Source organism: Heptranchias perlo, chromosome 9 (genome assembly GCF_035084215.1).
Source record: "Heptranchias perlo isolate sHepPer1 chromosome 9, sHepPer1.hap1, whole genome shotgun sequence".
Classification (NCBI taxonomy): domain Eukaryota; kingdom Metazoa; phylum Chordata; class Chondrichthyes; order Hexanchiformes; family Hexanchidae; genus Heptranchias; species Heptranchias perlo.
The window spans coordinates 59,872,952-59,899,588 of record NC_090333.1 but is presented as its reverse complement, the minus strand read 5'-3'; the positions used below and the strand labels follow the sequence as shown (position 1 = coordinate 59,899,588).

Sequence of the window (26,637 nt, the reverse complement as noted above, 5' to 3'; positions counted from 1 at the left end):
CAGAAAGATGGAAAGATAGCACTGAGTGCAGCCTCCAGTAACCCTGTTCCACCTGAAGTGGTGAGATTAAGACTATGATTTTTCATACGAGAAAAAAACGATTATGTTTCTATGATCAGCGAACAATACAGACCCTCCTTCGGGGCACTGTTGACATTTATAGCATTGTTGTCAATGTCAGGGAACTGGATTTACGATGAAAAAGAATAAGACCGATCACAAACCCGTTTAAAGACAAGTGGCTGTGTTAATTTTAAGAGCGCGATACAACACAATAGGCGACATTTTTGAACCATAATAGCGTGAATGGATGGATGGAAGGAAGGAAGGAAGGATAGGAGCCTCGGTCCATTGGGAGACAGGTAGCATCGCGGCTTCTTTAAAAACATAAATTAATGTTTACATGGTTAACCTGGAATCCAGAATTTAATGAAACAGTACAGGCACCAGCCCACTGCCTAAATCCACATATGTAAACAATTTTACAACACCAAGTTATAGTCCAGCAATTTTATTTTAAATTCACAAGCTTTCGGAGGCTACCTCCTTCCTCAGGTGAACGATGTGGAAATGAAGTCATTTCCACATCGTTCACCTGAGGAAGGAGGAAGCCTCCGAAAGCTTGTGAATTTAAAATAAAATTGCTGGACTATAACTTGGTGTTGTAAAATTGTTTACAATTGTCAACCCCAGTCCATCACCGGCATCTCCACATCATAAATCCACATAGATCGAGACCCAAGCCGCAGCCCTCCTACACCAGCCAGGCTGCAATTCACGCTCCACGTCCCTCGGGAAAGCCGCGACTCGGCACACCCCGGTTAATTGGAGGCCGTTTTACCTCTCCTCGCAGTCTTTGCATTTAACGGTGACCGGCACGGTTTCGCTGAAGAGTTCCCGGCTCATTGTAAATTCATCCCACGGCCTACACAACTCGTGCTGCAAACTTCCACATTCAAAACTTGGCGCCTCGGCCTCGCGCACGGCCGTTAATGTTCGGGGGGCGGGGCCTCTCAACCCTCTGACCTTTGACCCCTGATTCTTACGGGCACGATAAAGCCTGTCAGGCTGGAGTGGTCGCCATCTTTTGAGGTGAGATCGCAGAACATATTAATTTGGCTCGTCCTTCCAACCGACTTCTGCTCGGGGGCCACCTCTTGAAAACGGGAGCCCGCGGCGTAAGGCATTCTGTTTTTGGGTATACGAGTACAGTAGTTGCTGCCAGCATGGCGGGCGAGAGGGCTACAGATGGCATCCAGGCGCCTCTGCCAGGAAGATGCGGGTACTTCGTGGAAAAGAAGAAGAGATATTGCAAAATGATTGTTGCAGAAGGGAAGCGTCTCTGTGGGGAACACGCGAATACAGCACCAAATAGTGAAGTATGACAACTCCTCAGTAATTATAAGAGGACAATGAACAGCTGTCCTTAGTAGTCACTTCAATATCTGGCCTCAAGAGCCTTACATTACGATTGCTATACAAATTTATTTAACCGTAGTTTGATATTTGCATTGTACCTGATATCGGAAAACAGCACGTCTTGAATATGGTACCTGACATATGACTACAAAGGATATAGACGGACAGGTGTAGAAAAATGTGAAGTAATACACCTTTTCGAATAAGATTAAGGAAAGTATTCCATCTTAAATGAAATAGTACAGCAGAGTGCCCTTCGTGCAGATACACGAGTCACTGAAGTGGCAATGCATTCAGATAAGCTTATAAAAAAGCACGAGAGCCTTTGGTTTTGTATCTAGGGACATAATAGTAAAATCATTGCAGCATAGGAGGCTATTTGGCCCATCAAGCCTGTGCGGGCTATTTGTAAGAGCAATCCAGTTAGTCCCATTCCCCACTCTTTCACTATAGCCCAGCACATATTTTTTTCCCTTCAAATATTTATCCAATTTCTTTTTGAAAGCCACCACCCTTTCAAGAAATGCATTCCAGATCATAACTACTTGCTGCATTAAAAAAGTTTTTCCTTCATGTCACCTTTTGGTTCTTTTGCTAATTACCTAAAATACACATCCTCTGGTTCTTGACCCTCCCACCAATGGGAACAGTTTCTCTATTTACTTTATCTAAACCCTTTGGGATTTTGAACAATTCTATCAAATCACCTCAGCCTTCTCTGCTCTAAGGAGAGCAACCCCAGCTTCTCCAGTCTATCCACATAACTGAAGTCCCTCATCCCTGGAACCAGTCTAGTAAATTTTTTCTGAACCCTCTAAGGCCTTCACATCCTTCCTAAAGTGCAGTGCCTGGAATTAGACAATACTTCAGTCATGGCCAAATCAATGTTTTATAAAGGTTCAACATAACTTCCTTGCTTTTGTACTCTATGCCTCTATTTATAAAGGCCAGGATCCCATATGCTTTTTTAACCTGTCCTACCAACTTCAAAGATTTGTGCACATATACCCCCAGGACTCCCTGTTCCTGCACCCCCTTTAGTATTGTACCATTTAGTTCATATTGCCTCTTTGTTCTTCCTGCCAAAATGTATCACTTTGCACTTCTCTGCATTAAATTTCATCTGCTATGTATCTGCCCATTCCACTAGCCTATGTCCTCTTGAAGTCTGTCCTCCTCATTGTTTGTTTACTATACTTCCAAGTTTTGTGTCATCTGCAAATTTTGAAATTGTGCCCTGTATATCCAAGTCATTAACATATATAAAAAAAGCAGTGATCCTATTACCAACCCCTGGGGAACATCACTGTTTACCTTCCTCCAGTCCAAAAAGAATCATTTACCACTACTGTCACTTAACCTATTTCATATCTATGCTGCCACTGCCCCTTTTATTCAATGGGCTTCAATTTTGCTGACCAGCCTATTAGGTGGCACTTTATCAAAAAGCCTTTTGAAAGTCCAAATACACAACATCGAATGCATTGTCCTCATCAAAAAACTCAATCAAGTCAGTTAAACACGATTTGCCTTTAATAAATCTGTGCTGGCTTTCCTTTATTAATCCACAATTGTCCAAATGACTACTAATTTTGTCCCAGGCTATCATTTGTAAAAGCTTCCCCACCACCAAGGTTAAACTGACTGGCCTGTAGTTGCTAGTCAGTTTAAAACGTAAAATCAGAAAGGAAGACCTTAGTTAAGCTACTGCTGGAATATTAGGATTTATAACCTGGAAAAGGTGCTTCATAGATTCAGTAGGATGGTACCAGAAATAAGGGGGTTACAATTGTAGTTAATACTTTCTTCACTGGTGCAGAGAAGGTGGGATTGACTTGATTGAGGTCTTTAAGGGTTGTGATAGGATAAATAATTATAGATTGTTTTCAGTTGTTGGTGAGATGATAACAAGAGAGGCCCAATTTAAGATAATCACAAGAATTAAGGGGGAGGTTAGAATGTGTAATTCTCTGTCATAAACTATTGAACTCTGATTCATACCTTTGTAACCTCCAGATTCAACTATTCTAGTGCCTCCCATCCTCTGTAAACTTCAGCTCATCTGGAACTTTGGTGCCTGTATTCTTTTCCTCTCACCCATTACCCTTGTCCTCGCTGACCTAGATTGGCTCCTGATCCCCCAATTTAAAATTCTTATCCTTGTGTTTAAATTCCTTCATAACCTTGCCCCTCCCTATCTCTAACCTTCTACAGATTTACAACCCCCACTACCAAGTCTGGAGGTAGTGTGTGAGTGGACTTAATACATGTCAGGGTGTGAGTAATGGAGTTTTGGACAATTTGGAGGCCGGCAGTCAGGAGGTTGGCAAGGGAGGCATTGGAGAAGTGTAGTCTAGAATTGACAATAGTGTGGATAAGGGTTTTGACAGCAGTAGGCATAAGGCAGGAGTGGAGGTGAGTAATGCTGCAGAGGTGGAACCTTTGGTAGTGAATAGGATATGGGGTTTGAAGCTCTCTCTGTGCAAAACTGAATGCCAAGGTTGCGTGCAGACTGGTTAAATTCGATTGAGCACCTAGGGAGATAGATGTAGTCAATAGCAAGGGTGCAGAGTTTTTGGTGAGTATCAAAAATCATACATTTGGTTGTCTTGATGTTCATTTTTAGGAAATTCTAGCTCATCCACAACTTAGTGTCAGATATCCAATGAGGTGAGCAATCTGACAGCACCAAAATGGTTGAGGTCGAGGAAAGTGGTGGAGAAGTTGAACTGGCTGTTGTCAGTGTAAATGCCCAATATTTATCCTTCATTGTTTAATTTTGACTGTTAGCTCCAGTTTCTACAGCATTCAATTTTATAAGATGACACTATGTATGATCATGCTGGTGCCAGTACTTGTGGGAGTTTTATGAATCTGTTACACCACATCATGAATAACAAGGACAAGTGAACAATGAATGTCTCTTCCTTAAATTAACCTTGTTAATGCACCAAAAAAGAGCCATTTTATACTAGTTCTAAATTTGAGCTCTGAAAATCATTCTGAAATGTGCAGTGATGTGGATCATTTAAGTGATAAATGGAGATCTAACTGCTGTTGGTTATCAATTTCCTAAATAACAAAAGTTTCATCAATTCATATGTTCAAGTTGAATTTTAATTTTTTTTTTCCCCCTGTAGGGTGAAAACCAAAGGAGAAGAATTCCATGTCCCCTTGACCCAAAACAGTAAGTACAAGAAGCAGCAATTAATTACTGTGTATGTTTTTAATAGTGTTAAAGATGAATTAAAATGTCAGCTTGACTCAGTTGGTAGTACTCTCACTCTGAGTCATCAGAGGTTGTGATTCAAGACCAACTCCAGGACTTGAATATGCAATTTAGGCTGATACTCTAGTATGGTACAGAGGGAGCGCAGTCCTTTTGGATGAAATGTTAAACCCAGGTCCTGACTGCCTGATTACTGGTTTAGGTGAATTTTAAAGATCCCATGGCAATATTAGAAAAAGGGAAGTCCTAGCCAATATTCTTTGTTCACAGCTACCACCCCCGACCATTCATCTCATTGCTCTTTGTGAGTTCTCACTTTGTGCAAAATGATTGCTATATTTGATTATATAATAGCAGTCACCGCATTTCAAAAGTGATTAATTGTAAGTGAATGCTTTGGGCCTTTTCTGAGACATGTGACAAGGTGGCCTGTAAATGCCAGTCCTTCCCTTTTCTCCTTCATAAAATGCTGATCTTGCGCACCCATTGAAGTTCGTTATTACCATTAGATCATATTTCATAACACCGTTTCCATTTAAACAGGAAATATTGGAAGAAAAATAAGCAAAGAGCAACAAGAGGTGGCAGTTTAATTTGATTTGAATGTTTAAAGCAGGCAGGGAAGGGGTTTATAATGTGATGGCTAATTACAATGTTGCTGTTCTCTCAGCAGTGGTGCACTGTAGCAGCAATAGAGGTAGTAAAGGCACAACATAGAGTCCAGGATGAGGCAGAGTTGACTAGATATCTTGGAAGACAACTTCTAAGTCAAATAGTTCACAAGATGCAATAATACATTCTTCATGATGTAATAAACACTACCTACTCCAGAGGAGCAGACTTGCGTATGGATTGTTAAAATGAGAGGAAAAAACAACAAAAAAATTAAAATTTGTTGAGGCCACAGAATTGCATAAATCCCTTTTTATAATATTGAAAGGATGACAAAAAAGAATGTCAACGTCAGTACATGAAGTTTCCAAAGCACATTGGGGAGGCTCGGTTTTACTGGGAGAAAAAATAATCTCTGGCCAGAGGAAACAAAAGCAAAGCTGTTGAAGTTAGTCGTTGAGGAAGAAATCCCATCTCCAGAGTCCCAGTGGTCTGGTAAGTGAAAACAATGTATTTACGTTCTAATCAATTTCCGTGATACTGACAGTAGTTGGAAAGCACTATGCATAAATTGTAACATAAGCAGCACCAGTTTAAGGCTGTAAAGCCTATAATATGCAGTTTTTTAGAAATACTCCACAGTTGCACTTCACCTGCATAAATCATTGTCTGCCTTTGTGGCATCTATAGCCACCTGTTTCCATATTGTTGGTGTGTATTTTCCAATAATGTATTACATATTGTTCTCCTTGTCTCCACAGGTGAGTCCACCTTATCCATTACGAACATACAAAAATGAAGGGCAAGAAAAGACCAGCTGGTCCATCAAGCCTGCCCCACACATGATGGCTGGAGCATCATGACTAGACACTACCTAACCCCACTCCCCCCGCAGCCATATGTTCTCCCGGAGGAGGAGAAAATGACAATCTGTCTTGGAGAATAGTAATGAGGTGCGGAATAGCAAAGGAACCAGTGACTAGGTGGAGTTGTCCACACTGCAGTGCAAAGCATTAGGAGCCTTGTTAGCAGTGATCTGATCGCCGCAGGACATTTCCAGAAATACTGTAGACATACACGAAGTCCTGCAGTAGTTGGAGAGGACATATCGGCTTTGGGCAATTGATGCTAGCATGTTCAGCAACATTTTTAACCCCTCACCCCTACCCCACATCCAGAAAAAAATCTGAGTCTTGTGGAGGAGGATATGTGTCATTGACCATGTTCACATGTGTGATCACGGAGCATTCCTATGCACACGGACGTGGTAAGTTTGCATATAATGCAGTTGGGTTGAGTACAATTGGCAGAGCAGATGGGCTCTCCAGTCAGTCTGCTCACCATTCCTTCTGCAGTTGTGATGCCATTCTCATCCAAATACTGTGCTGGGGAATCCTTCAATTGACGGATCTTCCCAAAGCTCGGCAGCTAGGTTTTCATAAATCTATAACCAGAAGCAAGATCAAATAGTCATGCAAACACATCATAGGTATTGATGTGAGACCATTAACTTTTCAGGTCTGTTCATCTTTTGGCATATGTTGTTGAAAGTCTTGCACAAAATTAGTAGGATATTGTAAACATTGCAATGGCAGAGTTTTATTTGTATGCATTTGGTCATTTCAAGCTATTACCTCAGGTTGTAATGGAAATAACTACAATTAATCATTTTATATCAATATTAATGCTGTATTTGCCTACAGAAGTTTTCTGGTTTTAAATAAATGTATTTTTCTCATGTCTCTGGTGGGTTTTTTTTTCCCCTCTTTGCCAGGCTTAAATACTGGTTGATGACTGGATGGACTTTTTTTTAGCATGATAGCAGCTTACCCTCGTAGATGCATTTGCCATTTGTTCATGCATTTCCCCTGGATGTTTCGTCCCTTATAATGGATTCCTCTGATGATTCACTATTCTGAGAGGATAGAGTTATCTACATCACTGTCAATCCACATATTAATATTTCAAGAAAGCTGTTATTGCCATCAAGTTATCTTTGACCTAAATGATTTCAGAATGCAGGGATTCACTGCTTTCCCCTGGGCATACTATTTGAAGTCAACTAATCTGAATCTGTATGATGAAGGACAGCTTCCATTTTAACTCTAGCAACTTTTTAAAAACTATATGAAATCTGCACTGAAATGTTCCTATTTGTCACAACCAGTTCATGTATAACTCTAGTTGTAGGGCATAGGGAGGGTCACATCTTTAGCAACTTCCTTTTCCTCTGCTACACATTACCTTTCAGCAATTATATTATCCTTAAGCATAAGTTAGCTTCTGCATCTATACTGAACAATATCCTGCTTTGCCATCACTCGCCATGGCTATTACTGTGCTATCTGACATCAAGTGATGGATAAGACAGAATTTTCTTCAGTTTAATTCTGGCAAGACTGAAGCCACTTTGTTCAACTCCTGCCAAAAACTCTGCACACTAGCCTCTAATTTCATTCCCTTCCTGGCTACTCACTCAGGCTGTATCAGACACTTTGCATCCTTGGTATCCAATTTGACCCTAAATTGACCTTTAAGGCTGACATCCAATTCATCGGAAAGACCGGCTATTTCCACTTCTGATATCTTGCGCACCTCTATCCATTCCCACTGCTGCTGAAATTCTTATTCAGGCCTTTTTCACCTTCAGGTTCTACTTCTGCAATGTTCTCAACAGCCTCACTATCTCTATCTTGCACACACTATTTCACTGTTCATCTTGTATCCTTAAGTAAATCTTGTTTGCTTATCACTCCTGTCCTTAACAACCTCCACTAGTTCTCTTTCTGCTAGTGCATTGATTTAAAAATTCTCATCCTCATCTATAAATCCCTATGTGGTCTTTTCCCCTACCTCTGTGACTTCCTCTAGCCCTATGTCCTAGCCTGCACCCTCCACTCTTCTGACTCTGGTATATTGAGCATTCCCCCCACTGTTATACCATTATTGGCAGAGCCTTCAGTTGTCACAACCTTACACTCTTGAATTTTTAATTTAAATCCTATTGCCTTGCTTCATCTCTCCTCCTGCAAAAGCTTCCTCAAAACCACCAACCACACATTGTCACCTCCTCTAAACTTCTAACATTTGCTCAGTATCTGTATTCCTCCTATGAAGTATCTTAGGACTTTCACTACATTAAATGCACTATAATTCCAGGTTATTGCCTTTTCTAGAGCTTGTATAAGTCCTTTGCCTTGATTTCTAACTGTTCTAGTGATTTGAACTGCTCCACAGTTGCAGGTTTCTTGCAATTTCACTGTGCTTATCACAAACTCCTTTTTTCCATGACTCTGCTAAACCCTGTGACATTTACTGGTTCAGAAATGTTTTTATAATTTTTCAGTAATTTCTTCAACTGAAAGACATTGGGAAGATATCATCCCATGTTACAGTGTTTTACACTTACTGGTAGTTTAGCAGAGAAAAATACGTTATGTGGGATTCAATGAGATTATGGGGTATAGATTTTCCATTGATTGATTTTGGTTATTGCACTTTAGAAATACTACATAGCACCGAAATGTAAATATCAGTAAAAGAAAGACAATTGTTCCAGTTGATCTGCTTGTGTTTAAGTGATTAGAGTCTTAATGACTCAAGATCTAGCCACTAAGAAGCCATAACATATAAAGTATAATTATTTTTTCCAGCACGGTTGATGAAGATAAACTAGAAAAGCATCTGAAAAAGTGTAATTCAAGGGAAAAACCCAAACCTGTAAGTCTTAAAGATAACAAATATTGTTTTCTTTTTGTCTACATAAAGTATTCCTGTGAACTTTGATTCTATTCAAATATAGAAAGTTTGGTTTTCATTTATGTGCTAATATTTGTGAAATATTCAACAAATGCTAATCACAGTCAGGTAAAGCATCCACATGTGGTAAACTTGTCAATCAAGTCATGAGTTAATAACAGATTGGAGCACAGATTTAGAAAACACTAACAACTTGCACTTAAATTGTGCCTTTAATTTAGTGGAGGGGAGTGGACAACAAGCAGGAGTTAGAAGAGTTAGGAAAGGTGACTTACGGCTTTATTGAGGAAATTTTTCACAGTGGAAAAAGCTATAGAAAGGCAGATGACATTACAAAGAAAGTTTCAGAGTACAGGGCAATGATGGGTACAGGATGTACCACCCTTTATATAGCATCAACCATAAAGGGCATGAAAAACCCAACATGATGTGCCCAAAATTCCTTATATACATCATTATTATTAAGTAGGTTCTCACCAGAATCAAGAATGAATTGAAACAGAATTTGTTGCTGTCGTGACTTCCAAGGTACCCACTGGATCAATTGAAATTTTCAAGTCCGAGTTTGATAGATTTTTGTTAGGTAAGGGTATCGAGTGATATGGAGAAAAGGTAGGTAAATGGGGCTGAGGTACAGATCAGCCATGATCTAATAGGATGGCAGAACAGGCTTGAGGGGCTGAATGGCCTGCACCTGTTCCTTTTAGAAAACAAGTTCTTTTGAAGCTTCTAATTACATATTTGTTTGTTTCTTGCAAACTTACAAAGACCATATCCACAACCTTATAATCAAATGTGTCATATTCACTTTCTTCAATCTTTTTCTCATCCTTATTACTCCTACTCTGTTTTTCACATTTCAGATTTACTATGTTAAAGGTATCAATGGGGGTTACGAGGATGCAATGGAGACACCTGGACAACAGGTACAGCTTTCGGAGTGGTGAAAATCAACAAAATATTCTTTAATGATAACCTTTTTATTTCTCTTCAGTAAAGCAACTTATTATTCTATCTTTTAAATATATTCAAGGTTTCAATTTGTGCTTTGGCCAAAGAAGAACTGGAGAAAATGATTAAAAAGCTCCTACAGGCAACCAGCAGTGAGTACCACGCCACACGTATACACAGCTTAAAGAATGGTGGTATAAATTAAAGAAAATTATATATAATTTGCATACCATGCAGATTGGGATTATAGTTTTTCTTAAACATCAGGAATGTACTCTATACAGTCCCAGAGAACCAGTCCTTTGAAAGTAGGAAAGTGTGCAGTAGTTCTATTCATAGGAGTACTTACCCCCAAAGCTGAATGTGTCTGTCAGCCCACTCAGTGGATGAGTTTAGTCAGTTTTCAGCCAGGTTCCTAGACAGTTGAGAGGTGTGTCACCTTGGGGGTGGCGGGTGGGGGGGAATGGAGACAGACTAACTCACTCTCCGTGAAACACACTTTCTATTGTCCATTGACAAACCAACATCAATGGCACTTGTGAAGTCCACAGCTTAGATCAGCCTTCCTTTACCAGAAGGTGGAAGATGCATGGTGGGAGGGGGTGGCTTTGGGGAAAAAAGGAGTGAGAATTGAAACATATGATGACAGACACTTTTTTCTTAGAATTTTATTGAAATCATGCATACATACATCTAAAAATGGATTTGAAGAGCAAAAACAAAATCACATAGCAGATAAGAGGATTTTGTTGATATCTTGGTAGTTCAGAGCTTGTTATACCCTTATAGAGTAAATCATGTCAGCGCTGCTTTGTACTTGTTTGCATATCCAAGGAGAGCAAATTGAAAGTTCCCCCCTAATTGGCTACTGGCCTCAGAGAATACAACCCACCCTGTACATGAGAGGCTGAGTCCCTTCACATTGCTCAGCAAGATCTTTCTCTGACACCCCCATGATTCCTCCAATTGAATTTTAACCATTGATCTTCCTTATCTACTCCATTTAAAGTAGAATTTGGGTGACAGTTTATCCTTCTGTATAATAGGGTCCAGCAGTGTGATGATTATGGTACTGAACTAGCAACCTAGAGATTATTAATTTGAATCCCACCATGACAAATTCTGAAATTAAATTTAGTAAATCTGGTAATTTGACCAGAAAAATGACCAGGAAAGCTGACGAATTGTTATAAAAACCCACCCGGTTCATTATTATCCTTCAGGGAAGGGAACTTGCCACCCCTACCTGATCTGGCCTGCATGTTACTCCAGTCCCTCACTACATGGTTCATTCATAAAGCCATAAGACCATAAGAGATAGGAGCAGGAGTAGGCCATTCGGCCCCTCGAGCCTGCTCCGTCATTCAGTGAGATCATGGCTGATCTGATTTTTACCTCAACTCCACTTTCCCACCCCTTCCCCATATCCTTTGACTCCCTTGCTGATCAAAAATTTGTCTAACTCAGCCTTGAATATATTCAATGACTCTGCCTCCACATGTTATTTGGGGTAAAGAATTCCAAAGATTCACGACCCTCTGGGAGAAGAAATTCCTCCTCATTTCCATCTTAAAATGGGCGACCCCTTATTCTGAGATTATGCCCCCTAGTTTTAGATTCCCCCATGAGGGGTAACATTCTCTCAGCATCTACCCTATCGAGTCCCCTCAGGATCTTGTATGTTTCAATAAGATCTCCTCTCATTCTTCTAAACTCCAATGAGTATAGACCCAACCTGTTCAATCTTTCTTCATAAGACAACCCTTCCATTCCCAGAATCAACCTAGTGAACCTTCTCTGAACTGCCTGCAATGCAAGTATGTCCTTCCTTAAATAAGGGCACCAGAACTGTATGCAGTACTCCAGGTGCGGTCTCACCACCACCCAGTACAGTTATAGCATGACTTCCCTGCTTCTATACTCCATCCCCCTAGAAATAAAGGCCAATGTTCCTTTTGCCTTCCGGATTACCTGCTGCACCTGTATATTGACTTTTTGTGTTTCATGTACGAGGACACCCAGATCCCTCTGTACCGCAGCATTTTGTAGTATTTCTCCATTTAAATAATATTTTGCTTTTTTATTTTTCCTCCCAAAATGGGTGACTTCACATTTGGCCACATTATATTCCATCTGCCAAATTTTTGCCCATTCGCTTAACCTGTCAATATCCCTTTGCAGACACTTTGTGTCCTTATCGCAACTTGCTTTTCCACCTATCTTTGTATCATCAGCAAATTTGGCCACAAGACACTCTGTTCCTTCATCCAAGTCATTAATATATATTGTAAATATGTATCAGTATATATTGTAAATATGCCCCAGCACTGAGCCCTGCGGCACCCCACTAGTTACAGATTGCCATTTTGAAAATGACCCTTTTGTCCCGACTTTCTGTTTTCTGTTAGTTAGCCAATCCTCTATCCATGCCAGTATATTACCCCTAACACCATGAGCTCTTATCTTGTGCAGTAATCTTTTATGTGGCACCTTATCGAATGCCTTTTGGAAATCCAAATATACTGCATCCATTGGTTCCCCTTTATCCACCCTGCCCGTTACTTCCTCAAAGAACTCTAATAAATTTGTCAGACACGATTTCCCCTTCATAAAACCATGTTGACTATCCTTGAATGTATTATGAGTCTCCAAATATCCTGCTAGGCCCTCTAACGTGGCCTAGCAAGCCAATTGTAAAAACAATTACTGGGACGTGGCCCACCATCATCTTCTCAGGGCAAATAAAGATAGACTTGCCAGTATTGCCCATATCCCAAGAACAAATTTTTAAAAAAGTAACCAACTGTTGTGCCAGGAGGAAACTCAAATTTTATCAGTTTATTTTTGTAATTTCATGCACAAACTAAAGAAGGATCCCAAAGGTGCATAAAGCTGGTCAATATTGTTAATAAATTCCTTTACTCACCCATTCCAGAATCCCTGCACATAGTGACACTATCATAGTAAATGTAATAGAGTAAGTTTACCAATCCTGCACTCCTAGCGGGGAGCTGTAATTGAAGGGAAAGTGGATCAGAGCTAGGGCTACAACACTGTAGTGACAATTCTCTGACCTTCAGGTGCGGCTTCTGGCTGGGAGCACAGGATCAGTGAATTTATCGTAGTGTCTCCTTCCAGTACTTGGAGCACAAACTGAACAAAAAAGGGAACCAATGCCAAAGGACATATTCGGAGGGGTGACTAAAAGCTTGGTCAAAGAGGCAAGTTTTAATGAGGGTCTTATAGGAGGAGAGAGAGTTGGGGAGGCTTAGGGAGGAAATTCCAGAGCTTAGGGCCTAGACATCTGAAAGCACGACCACCAATGATGGTGCAAAGGGTGTGAGGGATGCACAAGAGGCCAGAGTTGGAGGAACACAGAGTTCTTGGAGGTTCGTAAGCCTGGAGGACGATACAGAGATAGGGAACAGCGAGGCCGTGGAACGATTTGAACACGAGGATGAGAATTTTAAATTTGAAGCGTTGGGGACCGGGAGCCAATGTAGGTCAGTAAGTACATGGGTGATGGGTGAGTGGGACTTAGTGCCGTTTAGGATACAAGCAGCAGATTTTTGGATGAAAGGTTTATGGAAGGTGGAGGATGGGAGTCTGGAGGTAACAAAAGCATGGTTGAGGGTTTCAGCAGCAGATGGTTTGAGGCGGGTGGTTTTGGAGATGGGTGATGTTCCGGAGTGGGAGTAGGCGGTCTTTGTGGTGGAGAGAATATGGGGTCGGAAGCACAGCTCGGGGTCAAATAGAATACCAAGGGTGCAAATAGTCTGGTTCACCTTGATGTGGAGATGCCGGTGATGGACTGGGGTGGACAAATGTAAGGAATCTTACAACACCAGGTTATAGTCCAACAGTTTTATTTGAAAATCACAAGCTTTCGGAGGCTTTCTCCTTCGTCAGGTGAGTGTGTGATTCCTTGAAGGTTACCGCATATATAGTCAGAGAACAATGCCTGGTGATTACAGATAATCTTTCCAACTGCCCATTGTCAAGGCAATCAGACAGAGAGACGGTACATACAGGACTACTGAATATACAAACGGTCCGAACCCAAAGACAGAGAGAGAGAGAGAAACATCCGAAAGGAAGAGAAAGAGAGAGAATGACCAGTTGTATTAATAACAGATAACTTTTTTCGCTGGTGGGGTTACGTGTAGCGTGACATGAACCCAAGATCCCGGTTGAGGCCGCCCTCATGGGTGCGGAACTTGGCTATCAATTTCTGCTCGACGATTTTGCGTTGTCGTGTGTCTCGAAGGCCGCCTTGGAGAACGCTTACTCGAAGATCGGTGGCTGAATGTCCTTGACCAGCGAAAAAAGAGTTATCTGTTTTTAATACAACTGGTCATTCTCTCGTTCAAGACTGGATGTCGGACAAGCAGGCTGACAACATAGAGGCAGTGGAGGGGTTGAGACAGGTGGTGATGAGATAGAGCTGGGTGTCATCAGTGTACATGTGGCACCTGATGTCATGTCTTCGGATGATGTTGCCAAGGGGCAGTATGTGGATGAGGAATAGGAGAGGGCCAAGGGTAAATCTTTGAGGGACTCCAGAGGTAATGGTCTGTGGGCCTCCAACTCTGGCCTCTTGTGCATCCCCACACCCTTCGCACCACCATTGGTGGTCTGTTGGCAGAAAGAGCATTGCAGGAGATTCTCTTGCTATGACTGGATAGGCAAGAGTGGAACCAAGTGAGGGCAGTCCCACTCAGCTCGACAACGGAGGAGAGGCGTTAGAGGAGGATGGCGTGGTTGACCATATCAAAGGCTGCAGAGAGGTCAAGAAGGACGAGAAGAGATAATGACCTGTGGTCACAGTCACAGAGGATGTCATTTGTGACTTTGATTGGGGTTGTGGCAGAGGCAAAAACCTGATTGGAGAGGTTCAAACATGGAGTTGCAGGAAAGATAGGCACAGATTTGGGAGATGACAACACGTTCAAGCTTTTTAATGAGGGACTCTCACTCAAGGCAATTTTAAAACTAAAGAAATCACTAAAGGTGTTATTTAGGTAATCAAAATATCTATTATTAATTATCTGCAGGTTTGAATTCTAAGCTGACAGACCAAACATTAACGCACAAAGCACTGCAGGAAGCTCTGAATGATCCAAAAAATGGAGAGTTTGCCTTTAAGCATTTGAAGCAGCAGGTAGGATATTGAACAACATTTTTGATTTGAATTAAAAACTGGTTCTTGTATGTTTAACTAGTGTGTAATTTATCGCTTCAACCAGAGGAAGGGCTAATTGTACACCAGCGTGAGGTACAGTAATTATTTATCTACTGTTCTGGGCTTCTAAAAAACAGCAAGAGCTGGAGCTATGGGAGATGTCTCTGCTCCTCTTCTATACACATGATTCTGATTACAGGGCAGTTTTAAAAAAAAAAAATAACATTCACGTTTTCAGACATCCATGAATTTTTTTATTAGATGCATAGGTCATTTAGAGAATTTGTATAAAATTGTGAACTTTGTGTATTGAGCAAACCTTTAGGGGTAGATTTTAACCCCACGAACGGGTGGGTTGGACGTGGGTGGGAAGGTAAAAATCGTAAAAAAGTAAAACCCGACTCCAACCCATCCAGGCAGGTCGAGGGACGGGTGACCAACCCGCTCTCAGGAGGCAGATCAGTCAGTAAAATCTTTTAGGGAGGCTGCAGGCCTCCATTTTAATAGGTTTTTTAATTTTTAACTCTTGGGTGCCGGGATTCCCGGGCCATCTGCTTCACGCCATGTAAGAGGAGGCGAGAAGGCCCGGATCAGCAAGTAAGTGCCTTTATTACACTGCTTGTGAGCCAGGAGGAGCCAGAGTGTTTCCTCCAGGCCCAACAAGCTTACCCGCCGCGATACCACACAGGCGATCAACTGCCCCCGCCCCCACAATCTCTGACACTCCCCCCATGACCTCCGACCCCCCCAGCATCTCCGACCCCCCACCATGAGCTCCAACCCCCACCCCCCCCATCATGACTCCCTTGATAACCAACTCCCCTCTTGACCCCTGATCCCGATGTCACCCCCCCTCCATGAAATCTAAGATTTACCTGTTGGCATCCACTCCCTGGCTGCTCTCCTGTCTGACAGACAGCCAGCCTGTCAATCTGGCTGGCTGTCAGGCAGGAAACCTACAGAAAAAAATTGAAAGACTTCCTTACGTCAAAATCGTAAGGACGACCGGGAAACCCATACTTCCAGGTTTCCCATCAGGAATCCCCCCCCACCGCGCCCTTCTTGGCATTAGGGTTATTCCAGCCTTTGTTGATCCATATGTTTCTCTCCTGGAAAAAAATCTAATTTCTCAGTGGCTTTCTACTCAGCTGCCTGTCATTTGTGTAATTATAGTTTCGATCGCCCTCAATGACTTTACTACTCCCTAACTCAGATCGATGAGGCCAATCATAGCACCTCTGTGGTCACTTCTGGTCGAGATCAGCTAAATCATCAGGGGATTGAACCTGGGATCTTCTTAATCTGGATGGCTAAACTGTTTACTAATTTAAACATCTGAGCCATTACGAGGGGAGGGGTCATAAAAGTATATATTTTTTTCTGATTTGGTTGACATCTTGTACTGTTAACCCATACAGGATTAAATTGTTATGTTCCAGGCTTCACTTGCTGGTAATTTGGAAAGGTTGGGCTTGCTTGGATCGAATCGATGTTTTGTGGAGTTTGGTGCTGGTCGGGGAAAGTTGTCCCATTGGATAGATCTTGCTTTACAAGATGCCAAGAATGTTCACTTTCTCCTTGTGGAGAGAGCCACTACTCGTTTCAAGGTAATAGTTTGCTGCAATTAAGTCACAAATAGCAATTATCTGCCTGGAATAATAATCCAGAAATCTCTGTAAATTAACCAGGCAAATGTAATCTTGCCTTTTAAAGGTAGATGGTAAACACAGAAGTCGAGACTCAACGTTTGAGCGACTTCAGATTGACATAGTAGATCTCAGCCTAGGCAAGTGATGCCATTTACATTTTGCAGCTTCCATAATAAAGGTATTTTCATTCTCCTTTTAAAGATTTGTTTTTTTTTCTGAATAGAAAATAATTAGTATTATGTTGTTGCAGGTAAAGTGCCTCTTCTTGTAAGAGAAAGGCTGCCTGTTGTTGGAATTGGCAAGCATTTATGCGGAGCTGCTACAGGTATGATTGAATGTGATGTAATCTGAGTGAAAATGAAGAAGTAAATTTTCATATTTGTCGTTCAACAGTTTCAGACATTCCTTTGCAAATCTCATATTCTTTTGAGTGCCACAGGAGTTAGCACAATTCATAGAATGAAAAAGATTTCCAGAGACTGTCCTGCAAACCTAGTTTGACAATGCTCCCCCCTCCTCACTCAGGTTCTGTTGTGTACGTGAATTTGAGTCCCATTGCTTCTTGCAATAAATGCAGTTATCAGATCTTTTTGTTGCTGACACTATCTCTCAGAAGTGCATTATTTAAGTTATTAATGGAAGTGCGATATTGAGTCAGAATAATCTTGGAGGCCATGAAAATATACTGAAATGCTGAATTTCAGAATAACAGCCGATGGAGATTGAAAGAAGTACAATGGTGGTGTAGGTTGTTATTGAGAGATGACGGGTAGGAATAAAAATGGCTGTGTAGTGCAACTACAGTACTGACTCCTGCCCTGATGTGCGCTGTTGCGGATGCAAATAGATCCATTGCTGCTGCTGTATGGACTATAACAGATATATGGGAGATTACAAGGTGGCAAAATGATTGATAGATTCAAATGATATCTAAAAAGAAGTGATGTACAAGCATCTTCTGAACTTCAAGATAAGAGCACAGCTATGAGATCACAGCCATGTATCTGCCGTTTTTTTAATGCAGTGTATATATTCTGTGGAACCGGTGAGCACAGCTTTATTCTGGTTATTTTTGTGTGGTTGGCATTGTGGTAAATACCGAGAGTCAGGATGCTATGTGCAATTGATGTCCATAGATTAAAAACTGTGATGTTATCAAGTTTATTGAGTGATAGTCTATAGGTAATTAACAAAAATCAGTCAGTAGAAACTATTATCCCTTATGGTGCTGAATAATTTCTTATAATGTTATAAATATAGACGATCAATTTGGTATCATAAGTTTGTATCACAGATTCTAATAGTCCTACTTACGCCCAAATTAAGGAATTATAATTAATATTTCTGAATATAATTTCTCCTGAAGCCCAAATCACAGGAGCGATTTTCAAACAAAATTTGACACCAAGCCACATAAGGAGATATTAAGACAGGTAAAAAGAGGTAGATTTTAAGGAGCATCTTAAAGGAGGAGAGATAAGTAGAGAGGTGGAGAGGTTTAGGGAGGGAATTCCAGAGCTTAGGGCCTAGGCAGCTGAAGGCAAGTCCACCAATGGTGGAGTGATTAAAATCAGGGATGTGCAAGATGCAAGAATAGGAGGAGTGCAGAGAACTCAGAGGGTTGTAGGGCTGGAGGAGGTTATAGAGAGAGGGAGGGGCAAGGCCAAGGAGGGACTTGAAAACAATTATGAGACTTTTAAAATTGAGGCGTTCCCGGACCAGGAGCCAATGTAGGTCAGTGAGCACAGGAGTGATGGGTGAACTGAATTTACTGCGAGTTAGGATACGGACAGCAGAGTTTTGGATGAGCTCAAGTTTATGGAGGGTGGAAGATGAGAGGCCAGCCCGTAGACAATTGGAATAGTCAAGTCTAGAGGTAACAAAGGCTTGGATGAGACTTTCAGCAGCAGATGAGCAGAGAAGGGCGATGTTACGGAGGTGGAAGTAGGCAGTTTTGGTGATGGAGCGGATATGTGGTCGGAAGCTCATCTCAGGGTCAAGTAAGATGCCACAGTTGCAAACGTTCTGGTTCAGCCTCAAACAGTGGCCTGGGAGAGGGATGGAGTCAGTGGCTAGGGAATGGAGTTTGTGGTGGGAGACGAAGACAATGGCTTTGCTCTTCCCAATATTTATTTAATTAAATAAAAATCTGGAATAAAAAAACTAGTATCAGTAATGGTGGCCATGAAACTACCGGATTGTCGTAAAAACCCATCTGGTTCACTAACGTTCTTTAGGGAAGGAAACCTGCCATCCTTTCCCGGTCTGGCCTATATGTGACTCCAGACCCACAGCAATGTGGTTGATTCTTAACCGCCCTCTGAAATGGCCTAGCAAGCCACTCAGTTGCACAATCTCGCTACAGAAAGTCACAAGAAGAATAAAACCGGACGGACCACGCGGCATTTGACCACTAGGCACCGGATACGACAAAGGCAAACCAAGCCCAGTCGTCCCTGCAAAATTCTCCTCACTAACATCTGGGGACTTGTGCCAAAATTGGGAGAGCTGTCCCACAGACTGGTCAAGCAACAGCCTGACATAGCCATACTCACAGAATCATACCTTTCAGCCAACATCCCAGACTCTTCCATCACCATCCCTGGGTATGTCCTGTCCCACCGGCAGGATAGTCCCACCAGAGGTGGCGGTACAGTGATATACAGTCAGGAGGGAGTGGCCCTGGGAGTCCTCAACATTGACTCCGGACCCCAAGAAATCTCATGGCACCAGGTCAAACATGGGCAAGGAAACCTCCTGCTGATTACCACCTACCACCCTCCCTCAGCTGATGGATCAGTCCTCCTCCATGTTGAGCATCACTTGGAGGAAGCACTGAGGGAAGCAAGGGCACAGAATGTACTCTGGGTGGGGGACTTCAATGTCCATCACCAAGAGTGGCTCGGTAGCACCACTATTGACCGAGCTGGCCGACTCCTGAAGGACATAGCTGCCAGACTGGGCCTGCGGCAGGTAGTGAGCGAACCAACACGAAGGAAAAACCTACTTGACCTTGTCCTCACCAATCTACCTGTCGTAAATGCATCTGTCCATGACAGTATTGGTAGGAATAACCAACGCACTGTCTTCATGGAGACGAAGTCCCATCTTCGCACTGAGGACACTATCCAACGTGTTGTGTGGCACTATCACCAGGCTAAATGGGATAGATTCAGAACAGATCTAGCAGCTCAAAATTGGGCATCCAAGAGGCGCTGTGGGCCATCAGCAGCAGCAGAATTGTATTCCAGCACAATCTGTAACCTCATGGCCCAGCATATTCCTCACTCAACCATTACCAACAAGTCAGGGGATCAACGCTGGTTCAATGAGGAGTGTAGAAGAGCATGCCAGGAGCAGCACCAGGCGTACCTAAAAATGAGGTGCCAACCTGATGAAGCTACAACACAGGACTACATACATGCTAAACAGCGGAAGCAACATGATATAGACAGAGCTAAGCGATTCCACAACCAACGGATCACATCAAAGCTCTGCAGTTCTGCCACATCCAGTCGTGAATGGTGGTGGACAATTAAATAACTAACGGGAGGAGGAGGCTCTGTAAACATCCCCATCCTCAATGATGGCGGAGTCCAGCACGTGAGTGCAAAAGACAAGGCTGAAACGTTTGCAACCATCTTCAGTCAGAAGTGCCGAGTGGATGATCCACCTCGGCCTCCTCCCGATATCCCCACCATCACAGAAGCCAGTCTTCAGCCAATTAGATTCACTCCACGTGATATCAAGAATCGGCTGAGTGCACTGAATACAGCAAAGGCTATGAGCCCCGATAACATCTCGGCTGTAGTGCTGAAGACTTGTGCTCCAGAACTAGCCGCGCCTCTAGCCAAACTGTTCCAGTACAGCTACAACACTGGCATCTACCCGACAATGTGGAAAATTGCCCAGGTATGTCCTGACCACAAAAAGCAGGACAAATCCAATCCGGCCAATTACCGTCCCATCAGTCTACTCTCAATCATCAGCAAAGTGATGGAAGGTGTCGTCGAAAGTGCTGGTTTCTAAAACTCTCCCAATACTCAGGCTTACTACTCTTCTTGGCAACAAGGCCTCTTCTTTTAATCTAATACTATCCTTAACTTCTTTAGTTAGCCACAGGTGGATCACTTTTCCCTTGGAGTTTTTATTTCTCAATGGAATTTCCTTTATCTGTCATCTAATTCTGTACAAACTTTTTTTTCTTCTTCATTGGCTAAGTGTCTTTTCTTTCTTTGTGTAAAGTCTCTTCTTTCTAATTGGTTAATTTCCACTCTCGTTATTCACAAAGCTTTTCACCCAAGTTTTAGTATTCTCTCCAATTACACTTCACCACCAAATTCAATCCAACACTGGGGAGAACTCCAGCTCTTCTTCGAAGACTGGCTTCTGTGATGGTGGGGATCTTTTATGCCTGCCTGATAGGGCAGACGGTTTAATATCGCATCCGAAAGACGGCACTTCTGACAGTGCAGCACTCCCTCAGTACTGCACTGGAGTGTCAGCCTAGATTATGGGCTAAAGTCTCTGGAGTGGGACTTAAACCCACAACCTTCTACCTCAGAGGCGAAAGTGCTACCACTGAGCGACGGCTAACACCTGTAACTTGGACAGATATTCTTGAGTTCCATTTATGTATTTTGATGGGGGGGGGGGGGGGGGGGGTTGGGGGGAAGATGATTTTGTAGTTCGTTCACATAAGCAGTTAATTAAGTTGGATAGAATCTGTAATATGCCTAATTGAATATGGTCTGTGGCGTGAGCCGGATAAAGGAACTAAGTGGCCCATTCTTATTCTTTTTCATTTACATCTTTTAGTGTAAAATAAATCTGAGCATGTTGCCATGTTTTTTTAAGATAGATTATGCTGCAGTGTTAGCAGGTCTCCAAGAAAATGCTTTCAATTCTTTTTAAGTATTCCCTGGTCAATTGGAAACCTCACTGCATCTGGTTTATGTATAGAAAGAGTTCAGTCTCTCACTATAGATGTAAATGGTCACCAGCCTGCTCCTAATTCTTCTGGGGATCCCCATGCTGAGATTGTGTGTCATCTGCTACAGTTCATTTTCAGTAAATGTGTTATTTTTTCATTTCACCATTGTTTATTACCTTACATGTGGAAATATGTAAATAGTGAAAAAAAACTTAGCTTCATAAATGAAATGTGCTTGGTTATGAGTAGATTTTAGGCTGATCTGCAGAGCTGGATTACTTGATGGCACAAGTATAATACTGTCACCAGACAGAAAGTTGCTTAAATCTCTAGTTGTGATACCATAAACATCTCAAAAATTAGAAACATGCTGGAAAGTTATTGAAAGTCTGTCATAGTATCCGTTTTTCTAATTGCACAGATCTTGCTCTGAAGTGTTTGATAGAAAGTTACAAGACAAAACAGGAAGACAGTGGCAAGGAACCACTGGCAAAAAGATTGAAGAGTGATGAAATGGAGACTATAGCAGAGCGCCCGATGAGTGTTTCTAATTGTACTGTACAGAGTGCTGCAAATAGACAGTCAGTCCTGGGAATTGCTGTTGCACTGTGTTGTCATCACAGGTGTGAGTGGAAGCATTACGTAGGCAAAGAATTTTTCTCCTCACGAGGTCTTGGTGCAGAAGATTTTAAGATCTTTCAACGTATGTCAAGCTGGGCCACCTGTGGAATGAAACGGCATTCCATTGATGTGGGTGAAGCAGAATTTGACAGCACAGATCAGAAAATGCAGCTGGAAGAGCATGACTTTGAAGAGGAGAGCTCTGCTTATGAAGGGTATGTGCCTAATAGTTTAATATATTGCCACAGCTATATTTTAGATAGTTTTAAAGTAGTGGTATACTTTAGGAATGTGTTATCTGAGTTAGAATTGCTGGTGCTGCAGTTCCACCAATAATAATCTGGAAAGTTGAGATCTATATACAGTCTGCTTTTTCTTAAATTGAGGTCACATTATTAAATTATCTGTAATTTAGAATTTTATTTCAACATGAAATGCCTTTTGTGCAGTTTTAGTTAAATTAATTAATTCAAATTGGTGGATAATTCACATTTTTTGGTGCAAGGAATAACTTTGAATGAATTGGAGTAGACTGTAATATTAAAAATTACACGTGGAGGAGCACGCATGTGACTTCCCAGACACACCATTTTGTTGTGGCTGGCTGATAGAGCGGTGGCAACATATGGAAAAACACACACACACACACACACACACACACACTAGCAGGTGGTCACGCGAAAGCAATCAGGAACCTTGGCTGATTTTCTCTTCCCTAGCCCAGGGTCACTGAGACCGATTATAGTGCTTCTGCCATGATTTTAGCTGAGCTCAACCAACTCATCACACAGGAATCTAACCTGGGATCTTATTGCCAGTATGGCTTAGTGACGTGCTGCTTTTTGGGGAAGCTTTAAATTATTTTCTTAAGTCACCTTCACTGTTTCCACGCTGTATGGTATTTTCTAATTAAATGGGAAAATAGATGTCCTGTTCCAAGGCCTCTATCTGAGCTATTTTTAAAGTTGCGCTGTCCGCCCCTGCCACTTGGTGTGTTTTTCCTTATATTTTTGCACTTAACAAGGCGAGGGATGACTCATATAAGAGCATAAGAAATAGGAGCAGGAGTAGACGATACGGCCCCTCGAGCCTGCACCGCCATTCAATAAAATCAAGGCTGATCTTCGACCTTAACTCCACTTTCCCGCCTGATCCCTATATCCTTTGATTCCCATATCCCTTGATTCCCCTGGAGTCCAAAAATCTATCTATCTCAGTCTTGAATACATTCAACAACTCATCATCCACAGCCTTTTGGGGTACAGAATTCCAAAGATTCACAACCCTCTGAAGAAATTCCTCCTCATCTGAGTCTTAAATGTCCGACCCCTTATCCTGAGACCATGCCCCCTAGTTCTAGGCTCTCCAGCCAGGGGCTAAAACCTCAGCATTTACCCTGTCAAGCCCCCTCAGAATCTTATATGTTTCAATGAGATCACCTCTCATTCTTCTAAACTCCAGAGAATATAGGCCCATTTTACTCAATATCTCATCATAGGACAACCCTCTCATCCCAGGAATCAATGTAATGAACCTTTGTTGCTCAGCCTCCAAGGTAAGTATATCCTTCCTTAGATAAGGAGACCAAAACTGTGCACAGTACTCCAGATGTGGTCTCACCAAAGCCCTGTACAATTGTAGCAAAACTTCCTTACTCTTGTACTCCATCCCCTTGCAATAAATGTCAACATGCCATTTGCCTTCCTAATTGCTTGCTGTACCTGCATACTAACTTTCTTTGTTTCTTGTACAAGGACACCCAGATCTCTCTGAACACCAAGGTTTAATAGTTTCTCACCATTTAAAAAATATTCTGCTTTTCTATTCTTCCTACCAAAGTGAATAACCTCACATTTCCCCACATTATACTCCATCTGCCACCTTCTTGCCCACTCACTTAACCTATCTATATCCCTTTGCAGACTCTTTCTATCCTCCTCACAGCTTACTTTCCTACCTTTGTATCGTCAGCAAACTTGGATACATTACACTCGATCCCTTCATCTAAGTCATTAATATAGATTGTAAATAGCTGAGGCTCCAGCACTGATCCTTGCGGCACCCCACTAGTTACAGCCTACAACCTGAAAATGACCCGTTTATCTTTACTCTCTGTTTTCTGTCCGTTAACCAATCCTCTATCCATGCTAATATATTACCCCCAACCCCATGAGCCCTTATGTTGCGTAACAACCTTTTATGTGGCACCTTATCGCATGCCTTTCGGAAATCCAAATATACTACATCCACTGGTTCACCTTTATCTACCCTGCTAGTTACATCCTCAAAGAACTCTAATAAATTTGTTAAACACGATTTCCCTTTTATAAAACTATGTTGACTCTGCCTAATCATATTATGATTTTCTAAGTGCCCTGTTACCACTTCCATAATAATGGATTCCAGCATTTTCCCGATGACTGATGTAGGGTAACTGGCCTGTAGTTCCCTGTTTTCTCTCTCCCTCCTTTCTTGAATAGCGGGGTTACATTTGCTACCTTCCAATCCGCTGGGACCATTCTAGAACCTAGGGAATTTTGGAAGATCACAACCAATGCATCCACTATCTCTGCAGCCACCTCTTTTGGAACCCTAGGATGTAGGCCATCAAGTCCAGGGAATTTGTCGGCTTTTAGTCCCATTAGTTTCTCTAGTACTTTTTCTGTACTGATATTAATTGTTTTAAGTTCCTCACTCTCATTTGCCGCTTGGTTCCCTGCTATTTTTGGTATGCTTTTTGTGTCTTCTACTGTGAAGACAGATACAAAATATTTGTTAACGTCTCTGCCATTTCCTTATTCCCCATTATAATTTCTCCTGTTTCAGCCTCTAAGGGACCAACGTTTACTTTTGCTACTCTTCCTTTTTACATACTTGTAGAAGCTCTTACAATTTGTTTTTACATTTCTTGCTAGTTTACTCTCATTCTATTTTCTCCCTTTTTATCAAATTTTTGGTCATCCTTTGCTGGTTTCTAAAACTCTCCCAATCCTCAGGCTTATTACTATTCTTCGCAACATTATAAACCTCTTCTTTTAATCTAATACTGTCCTTAACTTCTTTAGTTAGCCATGGATGGATCGCTTTTCCCATGGAGTTTTTATTTCTCAATGGATGAAATATTTCTTTAAATGTCTGCCACTGCTTATCTACCGTCATACCTTTTAATCTAATTTCCCAATCTACCTTGGCCCCTCATACCTATGTAATTGTCTTTATTTAAGTTTAAGACCCTAGTTTTGGAGTTAAGTATGTCACTCCCCAGAGGATCTTTTACTATGATATTACTAATTAACCCTGTCTCATTACACAATACAAGATCTAAAATAGCCTGTTCCCTGGTTGGTTCCACGATCATGTGATTATATTCAGTCAAATATAATCTTAAAGAGTAGATTGACTATTCTTTATTTTGATTTGCACCAAGACTTGTTAATATAGTTTGTTGCATTTAATGAACAGTATTTAATAAACAGTATCCCAGACAATTTTTTAAAATAGACAAATTATTTTGGAAGCATTGTGATTAATTTGATTCAGAATATTGCCAATAGTGTTGAGGTTTTAGAATGGTTAGTAATAAGGGAGTTTGCTAAGAATTGCCCACATCCTTTTTATATTGGTTCTATTTTGACAAGCGCATAGATTTCAATGCCACTGAAAAAATTGATAGCGTTATAACTAGAACCTGTAATGCCTTTAGCTAGCAGCAGTGTTATGTAATGGTAGTCTATCTAAACTATCCAATCAAATAGACAGAACCAAAAACCCAGTTACCTGATTGAATATCTCAACTATGAAAGGGAGGTTCTGTGCTAGCAGGTTACAGTGTCACCGAATATAGAAAACTCAGAAATTGTACCATAAGTCAATTTTTTGGAGTATTATTGCATAATGCAAGGGGAGGAGGTAAAGACAGGTAAGAGTCTAGGTGATTCCACTCTACTGTAACTGCACACTTAAAATGTTTTATTCTTCAGCTGTTCAGTTTTTAAATTTTAATTCCTTTATCAGGACACTGACTGTAGAAGAAAGAGAAAATTTGGGTCGCCTGTGCAAGCAGTTGATAGACCAGGGAAGGATCTGGTATTTGCAACAGCAAGGATTTGATTCAGCTTTGCAGTATTACACTAGTCCCAGCATCTCCCTGGAAAATGTCCTGCTTACAGCTGTTCCTCTTCTAAAGATTCAGCAAAGTGAAAACTCTTAAGTGAGTTTCAATGGTTGTTAATGTATTGTAAACTGTTAAACAGATTTGACTGATAAATTTTTTGTAACGGTA

The 26,637-nt window shown here is 41.5% G+C and overlaps 3 protein-coding genes across 4 annotated transcripts in view; 1 reads left to right on the top strand and 2 right to left on the bottom strand.

Moving 5' to 3' along the window:
- LOC137325461 (spindle assembly abnormal protein 6 homolog) overlaps positions 1 to 1,194 on the bottom strand; it is a 40,789-nt gene extending 39,595 nt beyond the window's left edge. The window contains exon 1 of the mRNA XM_067990597.1: positions 842 to 1,194. Coding sequence (XP_067846698.1) covers positions 842 to 906 — 65 coding nt within the window. The 5' untranslated portion in view covers positions 907 to 1,194. The remainder of the gene's footprint in view (positions 1 to 841) is intronic.
- On the top strand, positions 1,099 to 26,637 carry trmt13 (tRNA methyltransferase 13 homolog). 2 transcript variants are annotated; one of them, XM_067990591.1, is made up of 11 exons: positions 1,099 to 1,379; positions 4,560 to 4,606; positions 8,914 to 8,980; positions 9,883 to 9,945; positions 10,053 to 10,122; positions 15,025 to 15,131; positions 16,592 to 16,759; positions 16,866 to 16,938; positions 17,052 to 17,126; positions 22,156 to 22,570; positions 26,370 to 26,637. In XM_067990591.1, exons 1-11 carry the CDS (start codon positions 1,227 to 1,229, stop codon positions 26,563 to 26,565), a joined length of 1,434 nt encoding a protein of 477 aa, XP_067846692.1. In that variant the 5' UTR covers positions 1,099 to 1,226; the 3' UTR covers positions 26,566 to 26,637. The 2 variants fall into 2 exon arrangements, with proteins under 2 accessions (XP_067846692.1, XP_067846693.1); XM_067990592.1 differs by lacking the exons at positions 1,099 to 1,379; positions 4,560 to 4,606 and adding exons at positions 5,622 to 5,755; positions 6,022 to 6,213.
- lrrc39 (leucine rich repeat containing 39) overlaps positions 20,767 to 26,637 on the bottom strand; it is a 28,024-nt gene continuing 22,153 nt past the window's right edge. The window contains exon 9 of the mRNA XM_067990595.1: positions 20,767 to 22,456. Within this exon, the coding sequence (XP_067846696.1) occupies positions 22,443 to 22,456 (14 nt within the window). The 3' untranslated portion in view covers positions 20,767 to 22,442. The remainder of the gene's footprint in view (positions 22,457 to 26,637) is intronic.